This window comes from Carya illinoinensis, chromosome 13 (assembly GCF_018687715.1).
Source record: "Carya illinoinensis cultivar Pawnee chromosome 13, C.illinoinensisPawnee_v1, whole genome shotgun sequence".
Classification (NCBI taxonomy): Eukaryota; Viridiplantae; Streptophyta; class Magnoliopsida; order Fagales; family Juglandaceae; genus Carya; species Carya illinoinensis.
Window position 1 is genome coordinate 21,897,994 of NC_056764.1, and position 15,350 is coordinate 21,913,343.

The following is a 15,350-nucleotide window of genomic DNA, read 5'->3' on the forward strand; positions in this document are numbered from 1 at the left end:
ACAGTAAAGCGTCGAGAATCTCTTGCACAAATCCGGTATTTTAATTATTCTTAATTCATTAAATAACTCAATTCCCAAAATTTCCAATTAGAATATATAGATTTATAAACTAAAATTAAACCAAATGTAACCCTTTGAAAAATCATTCACCACTTTTGAAATATGTAAATTATTATTTCTATTGAAAAAAATCTAACAACGACAGTATATTCAGGTAGCGATATTGCAGCAAAAAACTAAATCAACATAGATAAATAATTGATCCAAACATAATCAAAGGATCAATCCATTCAATAGAAAAAGCATGACTGAATCCATAAACAGAATAAATTCTATGATTATTCGGAGAAGAAAATATTAACAATGAATTAAAAATGATAAAATAAAAGAGTTTTATTAATTAAAAATTAAATACATAAATTAAAACTAAATTAGAAATACCATCTAATATACAATTTCATCATCAGCCTTACTTGAGAATTTAGTTACCTATAAATATAATGGATAGCAAAAATTTCTAGAGAAAAATAAAGCAAACGGCGGTCATAGAAGTGATTTTTTCCTTTCTTCAAATCTACCTCTTGTGCCTCCCCTCCTCCTCTATTTCGTACTAACGATATGCTTATATAGGGTAGGAAAAAAATCCTAGTGTTTTCATAATTCCTGCATAAAAAAAAATCGCCTAAATTTTAGAACTAATCTTGGTAGCCACGTACTTGCTTCAGGAGTTCTAATTTGAAAATCCTTATTAGAGACAAATTTATATCCCTTTAAGATATCTTTATAATGCATCAAGAATCGTATCAATCCGATTTGTGAGTAGAATGTGATGGTCAAAATACTAAAATATGTCCAGACTGTCTCCTAGCAAATTCTGGATTTGGACTTCTTGCAGTTTCCTTTTGTGATTTTTTTTCTTTTTTTTCATGATCCAAATTGTTCTCAAACCTAATAAAAGTCTTCTTTTGAATTTGACTGGATTTTGACTTACTCTTTTATAAACTCTGAAATTAAACATAAAAAACTGTTTAGAAGTATCCCAACGTAAATAAAAACTCAGTTCAAGAATACACATTAATTTCTATTATTTTTATTCATAATTTAACATTTTAATCCAATAACAGGGTCTTTAAAGTGCACTTTCGCACACTCATCATGGTGCAAACTATGTTATTCTGATGCTAGGTTAAGAGTAAGGGTAGGAGCTTTAGTAAGGCTATTTGTTGATCCAAATAGTTGGATATGAGTCTCTTAAGGGTATTGTAACCAAGGGATGTGGACCACTTGAGGTTTCGGGTAGTAGACTTGGAAGGTTAAGCTTTGGTCATTAGGGTTGGAGATCGAAGTTTTGGAAACTACGGGTACGTTTCATTATATGATGTGAATGGCTCTAGGCCAAACAAGGTTGAGTTGGTGAGATGTTTGAGATCTAATGTTATGATTCCATGAGTGTATGAAGAGAAGAGTGCAAACCATAAGTAATAGGTTAAAAGGTTATACCTATAAGTAGTTGAGCTCCGGAGGATGAGTAAAAGTATAATGCTTTCAAAACATTAACATAGCTAGGTGTAAGTGAAGAAGGACCCCCTCATATTTCTTGAAAAAATATTGTTTTAATTTAATTACGTTTAGATTTCGAATTTTATTTTTATGACTATGTTGAGCTATATTATAAACTAAGGTTGAAGATAAAACTTCATTGAAGATGAGGAATATTATTTATGAGACGTATTTTTTCTCAAGTATTTTTGTGTACGTTTAGTGATTACATGTTCTTACTTCACATAAATTAATAGAGATAAGATTTTATAAATATGAGTTTAATCATATTTTTCTCATGATCTAAAATAATCTTAATTAATTGAATGCTCAGTTCATATTTAGGTTAAAAATTTAAATCAAATCATCACTTGGATGGATAAAAAAATGGTTTTAACGATAATATCTTATATGATTGATTTGTAGATAATCTTATAGAAGTTTGGGAAGAATCAATTGTCATAAATATATGCTGATGTGAATTAATTGAAATTTCATATCGAATATAACTGAAATATAAGTTACTGTGAATCAATTATCATTCGTGCCCATACGAGTATAATTGATGTCTCTCAACGATTCCATTCTTTTCGGTCCATTCATTTCCATTATATTTTCTTTATTGTTTCATCCATTCCATTCATTTATAACTTAAAAACGGAGCCATCATTCAAAATATTGCCAATGATTTTCCCTGAACGCAAACCAAACACTACAAGAGAGAAGCTTGGATAGAAGAAAATGGGGCAGATTAAACTCTAGTTTTCTTAGTTGATAATTTCATACAGGACTTGCGAAAAATCCTAGTTATTGGTAGCTCTAGTTGTCAAGCCAAATCCAAAAGGAAATAGAGGGTCATAATGTGAATCACCAACATTCATCGGGAGCTGGTCCACTGTCTTGAACCACGTACAAGCGAGCTTGCCAGTGAATCCATAGTCACCGAACAATATGTCAGCAACGCCTTGGCCTTCAGTTCCAGGAAGCCAAGCAGCAACAAGTGCATCAATCTTTGCCAGGTAGGGCTGGATCACAACAGGGCGGCCAGAGATCACTACCACAACGCACTTGACAGCCCCACACACGTTGTTTATAGTGCTTGGCCCTGGTTCTAGTATAGTTAGATTGAAGCTATCGCCAATCATTTCTGCATACGAGGGCTCACCCACAACAACAATGGCGACTGAAAATTTGTTGGACTTGACAAATCCTGCATCAGGGTTCTCACTATAGACAACCTGGGTGGTAGGATCAACTGTATTTTTCACGGCATTCAGGATTGTTGTACCTGTTAAAGCATGTATGTCCTCTATTGTAATGCACCAGATTTGATAGGCAAAAAGGAAAACAAAACACCCCACCAATAGAAAATCTTACTTCTGCAAAAAAAACACAAAAGCATGCGGAATGTATAGATATTTACAAATCGATCGTACCGATAGTGAGATCATTGCCACTAAGACCCTGCCACGTAATCGTGAAGCCTCCGCATTGATAGCCCAAATTGTCAGCATGACTTCCTGCAACTAGTATCTTCAGCGTTTTCTTGGGGAGGGGAAGCAAGGGCTTGTCAGCAGATTTTCCGTTCTTTAATAGTACAAGTGATTTTCGTACAGCCTCCCTTGCCAATTCTCTATGTTTCTGCCCAAGTGACACTCTCGATTATAGGACACCAAAGGGATTTGACAAAACACAGATGAAGAGTATTCAAGTCATCTTAAGACAATAAATCTGAGAACAGACCTTATTACCGAGTTGGCTGACAAGACTGAGATCAGCTAGTGGATTCTCGAAGAGTCCCATGATAAATTTAACCCTCAAGATTCTCTTCACAGCATCATCGATCCTGCTCATTGGGATAATATTGTTCTTCACCTGATTGGTTAGCTCGTGAATGAAGTCTGTATAGTTAAATGGGACCATGATCTGCAAAATAGGTAGAAACATTTGAGAATAGAAAAAGAAAAACATATGTCCCCCTCACATGCTTGAGATCAAGGAACATAATACTAAATTTTGACTGACCATGTCAATTCCAGCACTAACTCCAGCTTGAACAGAGCATGAATAGTTAGCATCGATCTTTTCAATACCATACCAATCTGATATGACAAAGCCCTGAAACACAAACATTTGCACCTTCAATGTTTCATATCAGCTGACCAATTTGTCAACCAAACTAAGTGTTGAATTGGTTTTTGTTACCTTGAACTTTAGTTTTCCCTTTAGGAGACCAGAGATAAGATCACCATTAGCATGCATCTTCTTCCCATTCCAGCTTGAGTACGATACCATGACTGTTGCAACACCCTTGATGATGGAGGTAGGGTAAGCAGGCATGTGAATACTGAACAATCCATTTGCGTTGATCACAGTATTATTCTCATCAATGCCATTGGTTGTGCCACCATCTCCCACAAAGTGCTTGGCACAGGCCGCAACCTTTTGTCTAGCCATAACCAATAAATCAAGTGAAGTTGTTACAGCCAGGTTTCAAATTTCAGTTCATTTGATATGCTCAACAAAGAACCGGCTGACGTTAATTTAGAAAGATGATCTTGAACTAGAATGATTTTGTGAGGTATTTATTCTAAGCTGCTATCATCTAAAGAACTAGTCAGTACGTGGATACTAAGATTATCTCAGATGATCTATGAATAGTAGTAAAATAGTTTGAGCAAATCAATTTTTAAGAGCTCGTGCATGTATAAATGAAACATGCTAATGAAAACAATTGTAAAAAATCATTCAAGAATAATAACATCAGTACTGTCTACTAATCAACCCAGAGTAACTAAAATACAGCAGAAGTTTTATCAAAGGGCTCTTACTTTCCACCAACAAAGGGAACACCCTTTCGAGATTTTGCAGGAATATCTCCTTGCAAACCAGGTATGATCTCAGTCATTGCTTGAACAATTTTGTGGTCTTCACTATAACTTTCGTAGCACCGACCCCATCTCGGGTCCCTGCATACCTGTTAATTAAAAATATAGATGAAAATTGTTAGCATAAGTCGTTAAGGTATTTTTTTGAAAATTTTGAAATAAATGTGTATTTACCGCAATACATGGAGCAAAAACATAAGGAATTCCTGTAGCTCTAACTTCAAGGGCCGTTGCAGCTCCAATCTTCTTGATAAGTCGAGGATCCCTGAAAGAATAATATCACAATAAATCCAGATAAGTGAAACTCGGAACTACGTACATACTGATTTAAAGAACACAGGGACTATCTAATAAATTCTTAATGCATCTCTTCTTCCAACCCGCTGATCATGTTTAAGATGATAAAAATCGAGTTTTGTAATCCCAGCTTCCCATGAGTTTCTCAGTAATAATTCACCATCCAAGTCAGGATCATAACATGCTTTCTTCAACCATCGTAGACGATCATTACAAAATACTTGAAATGTAAAATCTCGAGGTAAGTCTTTAAACTTAAAAGTGTTAACGATTCAAAAGATCTGAAATTCTGAAATGGATTAAGTACAAAAGTATTAATAGTAAAAGGGTGATACTAGGTTGCCCTCTAAATCTGCTCCCGAAATTACCTTAGTGCATTTTTTTTTTAAATGTTAAAAGTACATGACATACACAAATTTACTAGTAGTAATTTTTTCAAACATTAAAAAATTGCACTATGAGGCAGTTTTAGGGGCACATTTAGAGGGCAACCAATCATTTTCCATAACAAAATATCCATCAAACTTAAAATTTAAGGATCATGCTAGTCGGTCATCCAGCTTTTTCTGTTGCCGTGACTGTTAGTCCATTTCTTTTTCATTTTAAATAAATATATTTTAAACATTTAAAATTTTTTTTTTAAACATACAAATTCTGTAGTAGTAATATTTTTAAAATATTTAAAAAAAATTAAATTATATGACGGTCAAACCTAGAGGATAAAGTAGCATTTCCAAAACTTAAAATCACTTTCGTTAAATGACTTGGTGTCTACGTGGAATTAAATAAAAAAGTATCTTTCTACAACTAACACTCGGACTAAACCGAAGGGCTTGTCTGTATCAACATGCATCTTTATACACTTGCCTGGTCACTCCAAGCCCAACATTGTGGGGGAAAATAGTGGCCTTGTAGACGTTGTTATGACCGTGGACAGCATCAATCCCGTAAATCATCGGAATCCCAAGGCGGGTCGATAGAGAGCCCTTTTGGATCTCATTCACCAGGTTGACCCAAGTTTCTGCAGAGGCCTCCGGAGCCGGTACACTCCCTCCACCACTCAAAACACTCCCTGCCCATCACATGATATTGCACATACATTTAATCAAACTCGCATATTCTTGTGTTCAAAACAGCTAATATTGACAAATAGATCATGTACACAGGTGAAAAAAAAAATATAGATTGTTCAGTGACATTTGGTTACCAATGAAGTACTTCTTCATCACATCGGGCTTGGCAACGCTGCGCTCAATCTGCACCATTTGGCCAATCTTTTCGGCAAGAGTCATGCGTCTCATGAGGTCTTTGACTCTAGCGCCCAAAGGCTGCCTTGGGTCTTTGTATTTCACGTAAACTGCTTCAGTAGAAGTTGCCAAGTAGCATAATAGCATGAAACCCATCATGGGGATTGAGAATCTCCGCATCTTGGCAGACCCAAGTCGATCTTAGTTGTTTGTATCTGGAGATTGAACTTATAGACAATAGTAATATGGAATATGTAGAGAATGCAACGGCTATAAGAGACTGATATCATAACAAGTAATACTAATTCCCAAAAAAAAATAATAATAATAATAAATAAATAAACTTAAGGGGAGAGTGATCATAAAAATGGTACATTGAACTGGGAAAACCACTGCCCAAAAAAAAAAGGGGGGGCTGGAAAACCCATTGCTGCTCGCCAAACACGAGATACTGTAAACAGCCTCACGCACTCAAACAGACCAAGGGAGAAAGAGAAGAAATTGGAGGAGGAGATATTTCTGTCTCCCTCTCCCGCCCTTCCTTTACTAGTCTTTACCAGTGTGTTAGCAGGAATGCAAGAACCTTCGGCTTCGATGGGAAGACTCTGGGAAATGTGACCAATGGGCTGCTAGATATATAGGAAGTCTCTGGATTATTACAAGTTTAAAAATTTTACGTGCAGTCATTTTTAAATACTCTTTAAATTAGAGTCTAATGCAATTTGGTCACTCAAAAACTCTGGTAAATAAATAATGTAACTCAAGAAGTCCCTCAAAATCAATTTGGTCAAACACAAATTCCGCTGGATTTGTTTACTAAATTAGTTATTATGGTTGTGACTAATGAAAAAATCGCGTTCTTAGTACTAAACAAGTTACTTAAATCTTTATAAATATAGTCTATTTATATGTAGGTTGATAAAGATTTTAGTAAAACTTTAAAATATGTTTATAAAAACTTGTAGATTAGATAATCTAATTTATCAAGAAGAAGCGGCTTAAAAACAAACTTGAAATCGATCGAATATTAAATTAATTTGTTGTTCATGACTATATAAATACAATTAGATGAAGAACTCCAACTCGATTTATGAAATAACTTATAAAAAAATGTTCGGAATTAATCGAATATTAAATGAGTTGTTCGTAGAGATAAATACAACAAGATGAAAAGCTCTAACTTGACTCATATTATGTAACTCGATTCGTTTGCCCTACCAGACTCTTGTTTACATGTAAAGATCTTGAAAATGTGTGGAAATGAAGTTTTATGGTTTTTGTACAAAATATTATGGATCCCACTTCAAATATATTTAAATGGTACCACTTCAAAATATTTTTTTTTTTTTTTTGAAGAAATCATTTGAATTTTGAAAAATAATAATCGACGTGCCCGTTGCTTAATTGCCACCTAACCCCTCACTTTTTCCTTTTAAGTTATGTATTCTTTTTATTTTTAATATTATTTTAATTGAAATAGTAAAACTATATATGTTGAGATAAGGAGTGAAAAAATTTTTTGAAGGAAATATTTTTAATTTTTGTATAGAATGAAGTTTGGAAAAAAGTTGAGAAATTGAGTGACAAGTGGAGTTTGAATTAAATTAATTGCCAAAGATGGACCATCACAAAGGTTGCGTGACTGAGCTCATATAATGTCATATTGGTAGAATTTGGAGTAGACTAATATCAATAACAAATCCCAACTGTACAAGTTTTGCCTACGTCTTTTGTTTAAAAAGTAAATTCCATCAAGAAAAATTAAGTTTTTCACTTTTTTATTAAGAGAAATAATATTTACAGTCATGAAATGTGTAAGTGTCATGTAATCTCTTTAAAACAAATTAGTAGACTCCACCATTTTATAAAACTATTTAGCAGTTATATACTCTACAACTGTATATAACATTATTCTTTTATTAACGATCTTTACTAAACTTGTACAATATTTAAAGATTGTATATATCATTATCCTTTGGAGTAACCAGGAGCAATACATGCATACAACGAGGAAGAATTGGAAAGAGATTTGTCATACGTATGACAAATCTCTTTATGAGCTACCTATCATACATGAGTGCTTTAATAGATGGTTTTTCAATCAATCCCTTAAATTTATTTTTGAATTGCCAGTCATCATGTGCGGTTACTTTTTAATGTAACTTTTATTCTTTTAATCTGCAAATTTCCCAAATATAATTATTAATTTATTGAATTTTATATTTCATCGTAGGGTCTTGAAAGAGAAACTATTAATATCTTAAAAGAATATTGTTACATTTACAATGGAATTATACAAAACAATCTCACAAATTGATGACCTGATTTTATCTGATTTGTTAAATTTATTTTATAATAAAAGCAATTTTATAGTTTAACGAACCACATCAAACTATATCGATTTGTATGATTAATTTTATGTAATCTTTTTATGGTTAGATTATTTTTTTTTTTTTCTTAAAAATATCAAAGATTGAGTGGGGAGTGCTCTGCGGTCCCCTTGGCTTGCAAATTAAGGTAACGAGGGAAATGCCTCTTATTCTAGACTTGTGGATCTTATACAATAGTAGTATTACATACATTAAGAAATTTGATACAAGTAAATTTATCAAATGATGTGTTTTTATGTGATACGTTAGATCTATTTTATAATAAAAATAATTTTATAATTTGACGTAGCACATCAATTTACGTCAATTTATAAATATACTTTTATAAAATTTCTTTATAGTTAAAATATTTATCATCACATAAACATATATACTAAATAACTCTTTATATATATATATATATATATATATAAACTTGTGGTCTATTTTGTGATCTATTTTTAAAAGGAAAAATATAGTTGCAAGTACAATTATGCACCAATGTGATGTGATTGGTTAAAAAGTAGATTTTTATTGAAAACAGTGTTAATTTAAATTTTAAGTATGAATGAATCAGTATTGATACACAGATTAGTATATGATTGTGCTTGTATATAGCAAAACTCTTTTTAAAAACCCTATTTAATTGTTGTTGTCTGCATTGTTCAGTTTTTGTGGTAATATTTGGATGAGTCCAGTGCTTATCCATCTGTCATCTGATCGATTACGGGAAGGGAAGGAGAAAAAGCATATACCCCCGCTTGGGGCAAGGGAATAATCCAATTGAAGTAAAAGCCCATACCTATCTTAAAATATAAGAATGATTTTAAGTCTGATTTGAGACATGAGATGAAACCACTAGAATGAAGACGTAATGAAGACAAGATATGGATTAATAAACCTGAAGGCCCGATTCAAACGGTAATTATCTATTTATACGAGAATAGTAGTGTTATTTGAAGACGTTTACATCACAGGCAATGATACCCTTCCAACTGGTTAACAACCGGTTTACAATCAAGATAATAAAATTATTTAATAGAATTATAAGATATTTTTTATATCATTTTTTGTTTATTTTTTATATTTTTTTTATCTAAATTGTAAACAGGTTGTCATCAAGTGAGAAGGCTATCATTATTCTTATCAATATTTTTAATTTTGTACCATACCGGCCGGTACAGTCGAAATATGCCGTACCGGTCACTGGTTCGGTATAGAAATTGTACATGTTTGGTACCAGTCCAAATACCGGCCCGTACCGGCCGATATTTCGGCTTATATTAGACTACGTACCGGCCCGTACCGTCTAGTATTTTGGCCTTTACCTGTTTTTTTTATTTCTTCAAACTTCAAGCTCATTTTTTGACCCCCAATTCAAACCAGTCCATTTATAATTTATATATATGTATTTATGCATAATTTATTTATATATAGATTATTATTTTGGAATATAATTAATATATATATTTCTGTATATAATTTATTCATATATTGAATTTTTCGAAACGATACACGAAACGGTACTAGTACCGAAATATTTCATTCCATTGCCTTGACCAGTACGGTATTCAAAACATTGATTCTTACACCATACATAGTTGATCATCTATATGATATAATCTGATCGCTAAGATTCAAATTTTAATATTTATTTTTCAAATCAAATTATGATACGTAGATGGTGTATAGTGTAAAAACCTTTAAATATAATTTTTTTTCTAAAGAAAGCGGCGATTTTAACTCATATCAATTTGGTCAAACATAAATTTGGCTCCATTTATTTATTAAATTAATTATTATAATCAATTATTAAATAATACAATTCATATAAAATTTGGCTAGATTCATTATATAAACTTAAGATGTTAGGTCATATTTATTATTTTACAATATTATCTCTATATTCAAAATGAGAACATTTTTAATATTTAAACTGATTAAATGAAAAAATCGCATTCCTAGTACTACCCAAATGTTACTTGAATCCTTGTAAACATAATCTATTCATACATAACTCTCTAAAGATTTTAGTAAAAAGTCAAAATATGTTTATCAAAAATTGTGGATTAGATAATCTATTTTATCATGATGAAGCGAGTTATAAACAAGATCAAAATCGATCAAATATTGAATTATTTGTTCGTGACTATAAATACAATTAGATGAAAAGCTTCAACTCGACTTATGAAGCAACTCTTAAACAAATTTCGAATCAATCGAATATTAAATGAATTGTTCATAAACATAAATACAACTAAATGAAAAGTTCCAGCTTGACTTATGCTTAAACAAAAGTCAAACGAATAAGGACTACTGGCTTGAACTCGGCTCGACTCATTTACACTACTAAACTCTTATTTACATGTTAAAGATCTTGAAATTGTGAGGAAATGAAGTATTATAGGTGTTTTACAAAAACTATCTATCCCACTTCAAAATATATATATTTGAATAGTATGTGAGAAATCTTTTTTTTTTTTTAAGACATCTTGTCTATACATTTTGAAAAATAATAATCCGCTTGTCTATTACTTGCCACCCCACTTATTATTATTATTATTATTTTAAAGTTATGTATTCTTTTTAATTTTAATAATATTTTAATTTAAAAAGTGAAACAATGTTGAGATAAGGAGTGAAAAAAGTTGAGTAATTGAGTGATCAGTGTAGTTTGAATGAGATTGATTGCCAAAGATGGACTAACACAAAGGTTGCGTGACTGAGCTCATATTGCTGGAATTTGGAGTGAACAGCTGCAATACATACGTACACTTGAAGCCAACAAGAAAGAACTGGAAAGAGATTTGACATATGAGTCGATCCACATGTATAAAGCTGTGGATAACACCTTAAAATGTATGAATGAATTTAAATTTAATTGATTGATGCGAGTGATGAGATTAGATAAAATCACTTTTTTAAAGTGAAAATAGCAGATAAGTGTATAGAAAATGTATAGATCGAAACTCATATATACTATTAAAATTTAGCATATTTTTGTTATTAAAAATGGAAATCATTAATATATAAAAAATAGATTTCTTTTATGGGAATTCTAGATTTGTCTACCATTTTTTTAGAAGAGATGCTTGTAATTTTACAAATTATTATACTTAACATTAAAATTGTCAAATCGTATTAATGAATCATATTTGTGCAGTGTTAAGATATGTATATTGTATTATATAAGTCAACCTAAACATGGCCTTAAGTTACTATGTCCCTTCATTTTGTCCCATTGACGTGGCACCAAAATCTAGTGCCTCGTGGCTTATTAAAAAAATTAAAAGAATATATATTTAAAATAAAATGATGTACAAAAACTAAAAAAAAGAAATACTAAAAGGAAAAATATAGATGCAAGCACAATTGTATACTACTCTGTGCACCAATGTGATGTAATTGGTTAAAAAGTAGATTTTATTGAAAACAGTGTTAATTTAAATTTAAGTATGAATGAATCAGTATTGGTGCACAGATTAGTACACGAATGTATTTGTATATAGCAAAACTCATACTAAAATTCGAGATTTTCTCTATCCTTTTTTATATTTTTAATTCTTTTAATATGTCACGTGACATATGGTAAAGTAAATGATATAAATGAAGAGGTATAAATTATATGTTATTTATGTCATCAGATGCTGGATATAAGGGTGTAGCTATAACAATCCGGCCGGCGGATTGAAGTGGCACACATAAAAAAAAAAAAAAAAAAAAAAAAAAAAAAAAAAAAAAGGTGATAAAGACAACATATGGGATAAAATAAACCTACAAGCTTGATTCCGTGATTCGAACGGTCATTTTTCACATTTCTAAAAATGGTTAAAAGATTTTAACGTTAGGAGCATGCGCACCTTTTGAAATCGATAACTACACTTACACCTAGATGGGGACACACCATAAGAAAACTTCTTAGTTTTGACTAATTATTTCTTACAAAAATGATTACTTTTTACTCAAATGAGTTTGTTTTGGTTACAAATAATAATTCTCGTTGCATATAATTTATTACAAATGGTCATTTTTCTTGTAGTGACAATATCACATATTTTCCTTTACGCCAAATTTGAATTCCTCTCTTAAATGTATGGGTTCTTCTATAATAGCATTACACCACACGTAGAAGTCTTTTGCCAAGATGCAAACTTGGTTGCGCCTCCTTTTTTCTCTCTCTTGTAAAAAATTAAGGATTTTAGACTTGATTTTCACTAGAAGGGGAGAAGGCATCGGCTTTTTCCTCCTCCCTGTCCTTCCCTTCATCCTCTATTCACCCACCTTTCCAATCAAGGTTTCTTTTCCTTAGTTTTATTTTACTTTCTTCAAAGTAAAAAAAGAAAAGAAAAAGACAGGTCTACAGCTTTCCGACAACTTATGAGATACACACACAGTACAAGCAGATTCACAGATAAAAAATCGTTGAGAGAAAAGTTGTAGTTTTGCAAAAATCACTACACATGATTCTCACGCGCCACCCCTTCTCAACACACACGCTAGATCATCGAACTTGCCACCATTAAACCTTTCAGATCTAACCTTTGTGAGTGAAAAGAGATAAGTGTGTTGCCTTCACATTTCGTCACAGATTTTGAAGTGCATTAGAGTTGGTTCAAACGGTAATCCGTCCTTTTTCGCATATATCTTACTGTTTTCATTTTGGTTTCCTTATTTTTAATTTTTAAAAAAAAAAATTCGTCTCTCAAATATTTGTTTATAAAGGTTAAGTCTGATCTTTCTACGAAGGGTGAGATTGAATCTCTGTTTAGGCAAACAGTATCGTCTCATGGGCATTTGTCTATAGAGAGTATCAACAATAGCGAAGACCAAACCAATCACAAAATAAAATTGTGTACTGTTGGAGTTCCAAATGCATTATTTTAGTTTATTATATCATATTTGATATGTGGACATCCCAAAATGTGTTCAGTCATGAATGTAAATTTCTCTGATGAATGAATGATAACAGTTTCCATTAAAAAAAAAAAAAAAAAGATCTTTTACCAAGCATCAAATTTGTATTTTTTTCCAACTAAAGTAAGGTTGTGTTTGGTTCTTAGACCAAACTCAACTCATATCAAACCAATCATTAATGAGACTCATTATTACTTTTTCAACTTCATATAAAAAAATATTAAACTCATTTCAGCCTATTTTATATATTTTAACTTAAAAAATTAAATTCATCTTAATCTAAAAAATTTAAATATATCTTAATAAGATTTACAAAATATTATTATTTATAATTCAACTCAATTTATCTCAACATGCCAAGGTAACTTAAAACGCATATTCTTTATAAATGTTGTTGGCTCTTTTCTTGGGTCTCTGGGCAGTTTTGTGCCTTTCATGGCAAGGATATAATCTTCTCTCTCCTTTCTCGACAAACCAATGTAAATCTTGGGCCACTCAAAACTCCATTTCATTGCAATGACATCATCTTTTTTCTCCTTTAATTTTGAATTTTTCTGTTGAAACCCTAACCCAAAAATTCCTTCCCCACTTTCCCCTCTTTCTGCAATCTTGCATAGAGTTTCTCAAGCTCAAAATCCTTGATATCAACTTCTTCTCCATCACCTAACCATGCTCATAGCTTTATCTAAATCCTTTCTTTTGATATTTGATGGCAGCTCTAAATGCCAATATAGAATATACAGACCATACAAATGAAAATGGACCCAGTAAATAAAGTAATGAAAAGTTTTAGCTTTTTCAACAAAGCAAAAGTATTTCCCAAGCAAAATAAGAAGACGGAAGAAAGAATTCTATTTTCGTGGCATTGGTTACATTTTGATGATCAAGGAAAATGATAACCTTTAGAACTGAAGTTTTCACTCCGCATCCTTCAAAAGTTTGGGTATGGGATTTTCGCGAGAAAGAGGAAAAGCAATATAATACAAGAGATAAAATATTTTTTTTTATTTATTTAAGATCTCAATTGTAATATTATATGTTTAATGTGACACAAAAATATCTAGATTTTACATAAAATATAATAAACTATCGTACATATTATAATTAAAGATGAAATTCTAAAAAATCACTTAATAGTTATTATGAAGAAATTAAATTCTAAATATTTCATTATACAAATAACAATATACTAGTATTATTTTATAAAAAATTATTTTCAAAAATATGAAACATATATTAAGTTGTTGTAGCAAATTATCTAGCTCTAATTTTATATATGGTAATATTTTTATGATTTTTTAATCTCCTTTTATTTTATATAAATATAAAATATGTCACACAATAAAAAAAGTCACCCCCAAAAGAAATTGCTGGTCCACCACTGCACAGGCTCAACGATGGTGCCAGAGTGGGGCTATGTGCTGCGTCAAAAAACCGAGAGCAGCAATGAAGCATGAGACTTCATAATTGAGAAGGCTATAGATACATACTAATATTGGTGTTGGTCAAGTTGGATCCTAGGGTTAGGTTCAAGAATCATTCTCATGTGGATGGATGACGATTTGAGATTTTACTTCCACGGGTCTTGGTTCTAGTTCCCCCAAATATTTACGATTGGGTTTGACGTATGGGTCTTAGGTTACTATTCTAGCCCAATTTCATCCCAACCAATTATAAACCCAATAATTTAAGAAAAATTCTAAACAACATACGATTTGATTTTCTACCTCACAATGTAATTTGGTTCCTGTCACAGTTCAGCTGATCCAGAACACTAACATTACCACAAGACCAGTTATATCTTCCATACATCTCTCCTTCTTCGATCCTCTCCCATCTCGACTTCAACGAGCTCACCACTGCCGCACCCTCTCTTTTCTACTCCACCGCCTACATGAACTAATCCAGTCCCTACGCTCTCTTCGCTCCCTCCGAATATTCCTACATCTCTTGCTCCATCCAACCACCTCCAAAAATACATTATTCTTGGCCTCACCATTGGCTATCTCCGGAAGCTTTGCTTTCAGTATCAGGATTGAGAGGTTGAGCCCAAGCCGATGCATCACCTCCAAAAGGTCAAGGAACGGTTTCTACAC

The 15,350-nt window shown here is 31.9% G+C and overlaps 1 protein-coding gene across 2 annotated transcripts; it reads right to left on the reverse strand.

Annotated features, from left to right (window-relative positions):
• Positions 1-2,271: 2,271 nt before the first annotated feature.
• LOC122290764 (beta-glucosidase BoGH3B-like) lies at positions 2,272-6,651 on the reverse strand. 2 transcript variants are annotated; one of them, XM_043098394.1, is made up of 10 exons: positions 6,529-6,651; positions 5,932-6,186; positions 5,592-5,796; positions 4,602-4,692; positions 4,371-4,516; positions 3,745-3,988; positions 3,565-3,657; positions 3,283-3,465; positions 2,976-3,180; positions 2,272-2,827 (listed from the first exon to the last, which is right to left on the reverse strand). In XM_043098394.1, exons 2-10 carry the CDS (start codon positions 6,149-6,151, stop codon positions 2,343-2,345), a joined length of 1,872 nt encoding a protein of 623 aa, XP_042954328.1. In that variant the 5' UTR covers positions 6,152-6,186; positions 6,529-6,651; the 3' UTR covers positions 2,272-2,342. The 2 variants fall into 2 exon arrangements, with proteins under 2 accessions (XP_042954328.1, XP_042954330.1); XM_043098396.1 differs by lacking the exon at positions 6,529-6,651 and adding an exon at positions 6,346-6,515.
• Between the last annotated feature and the right edge of the window lie 8,699 nt (positions 6,652-15,350).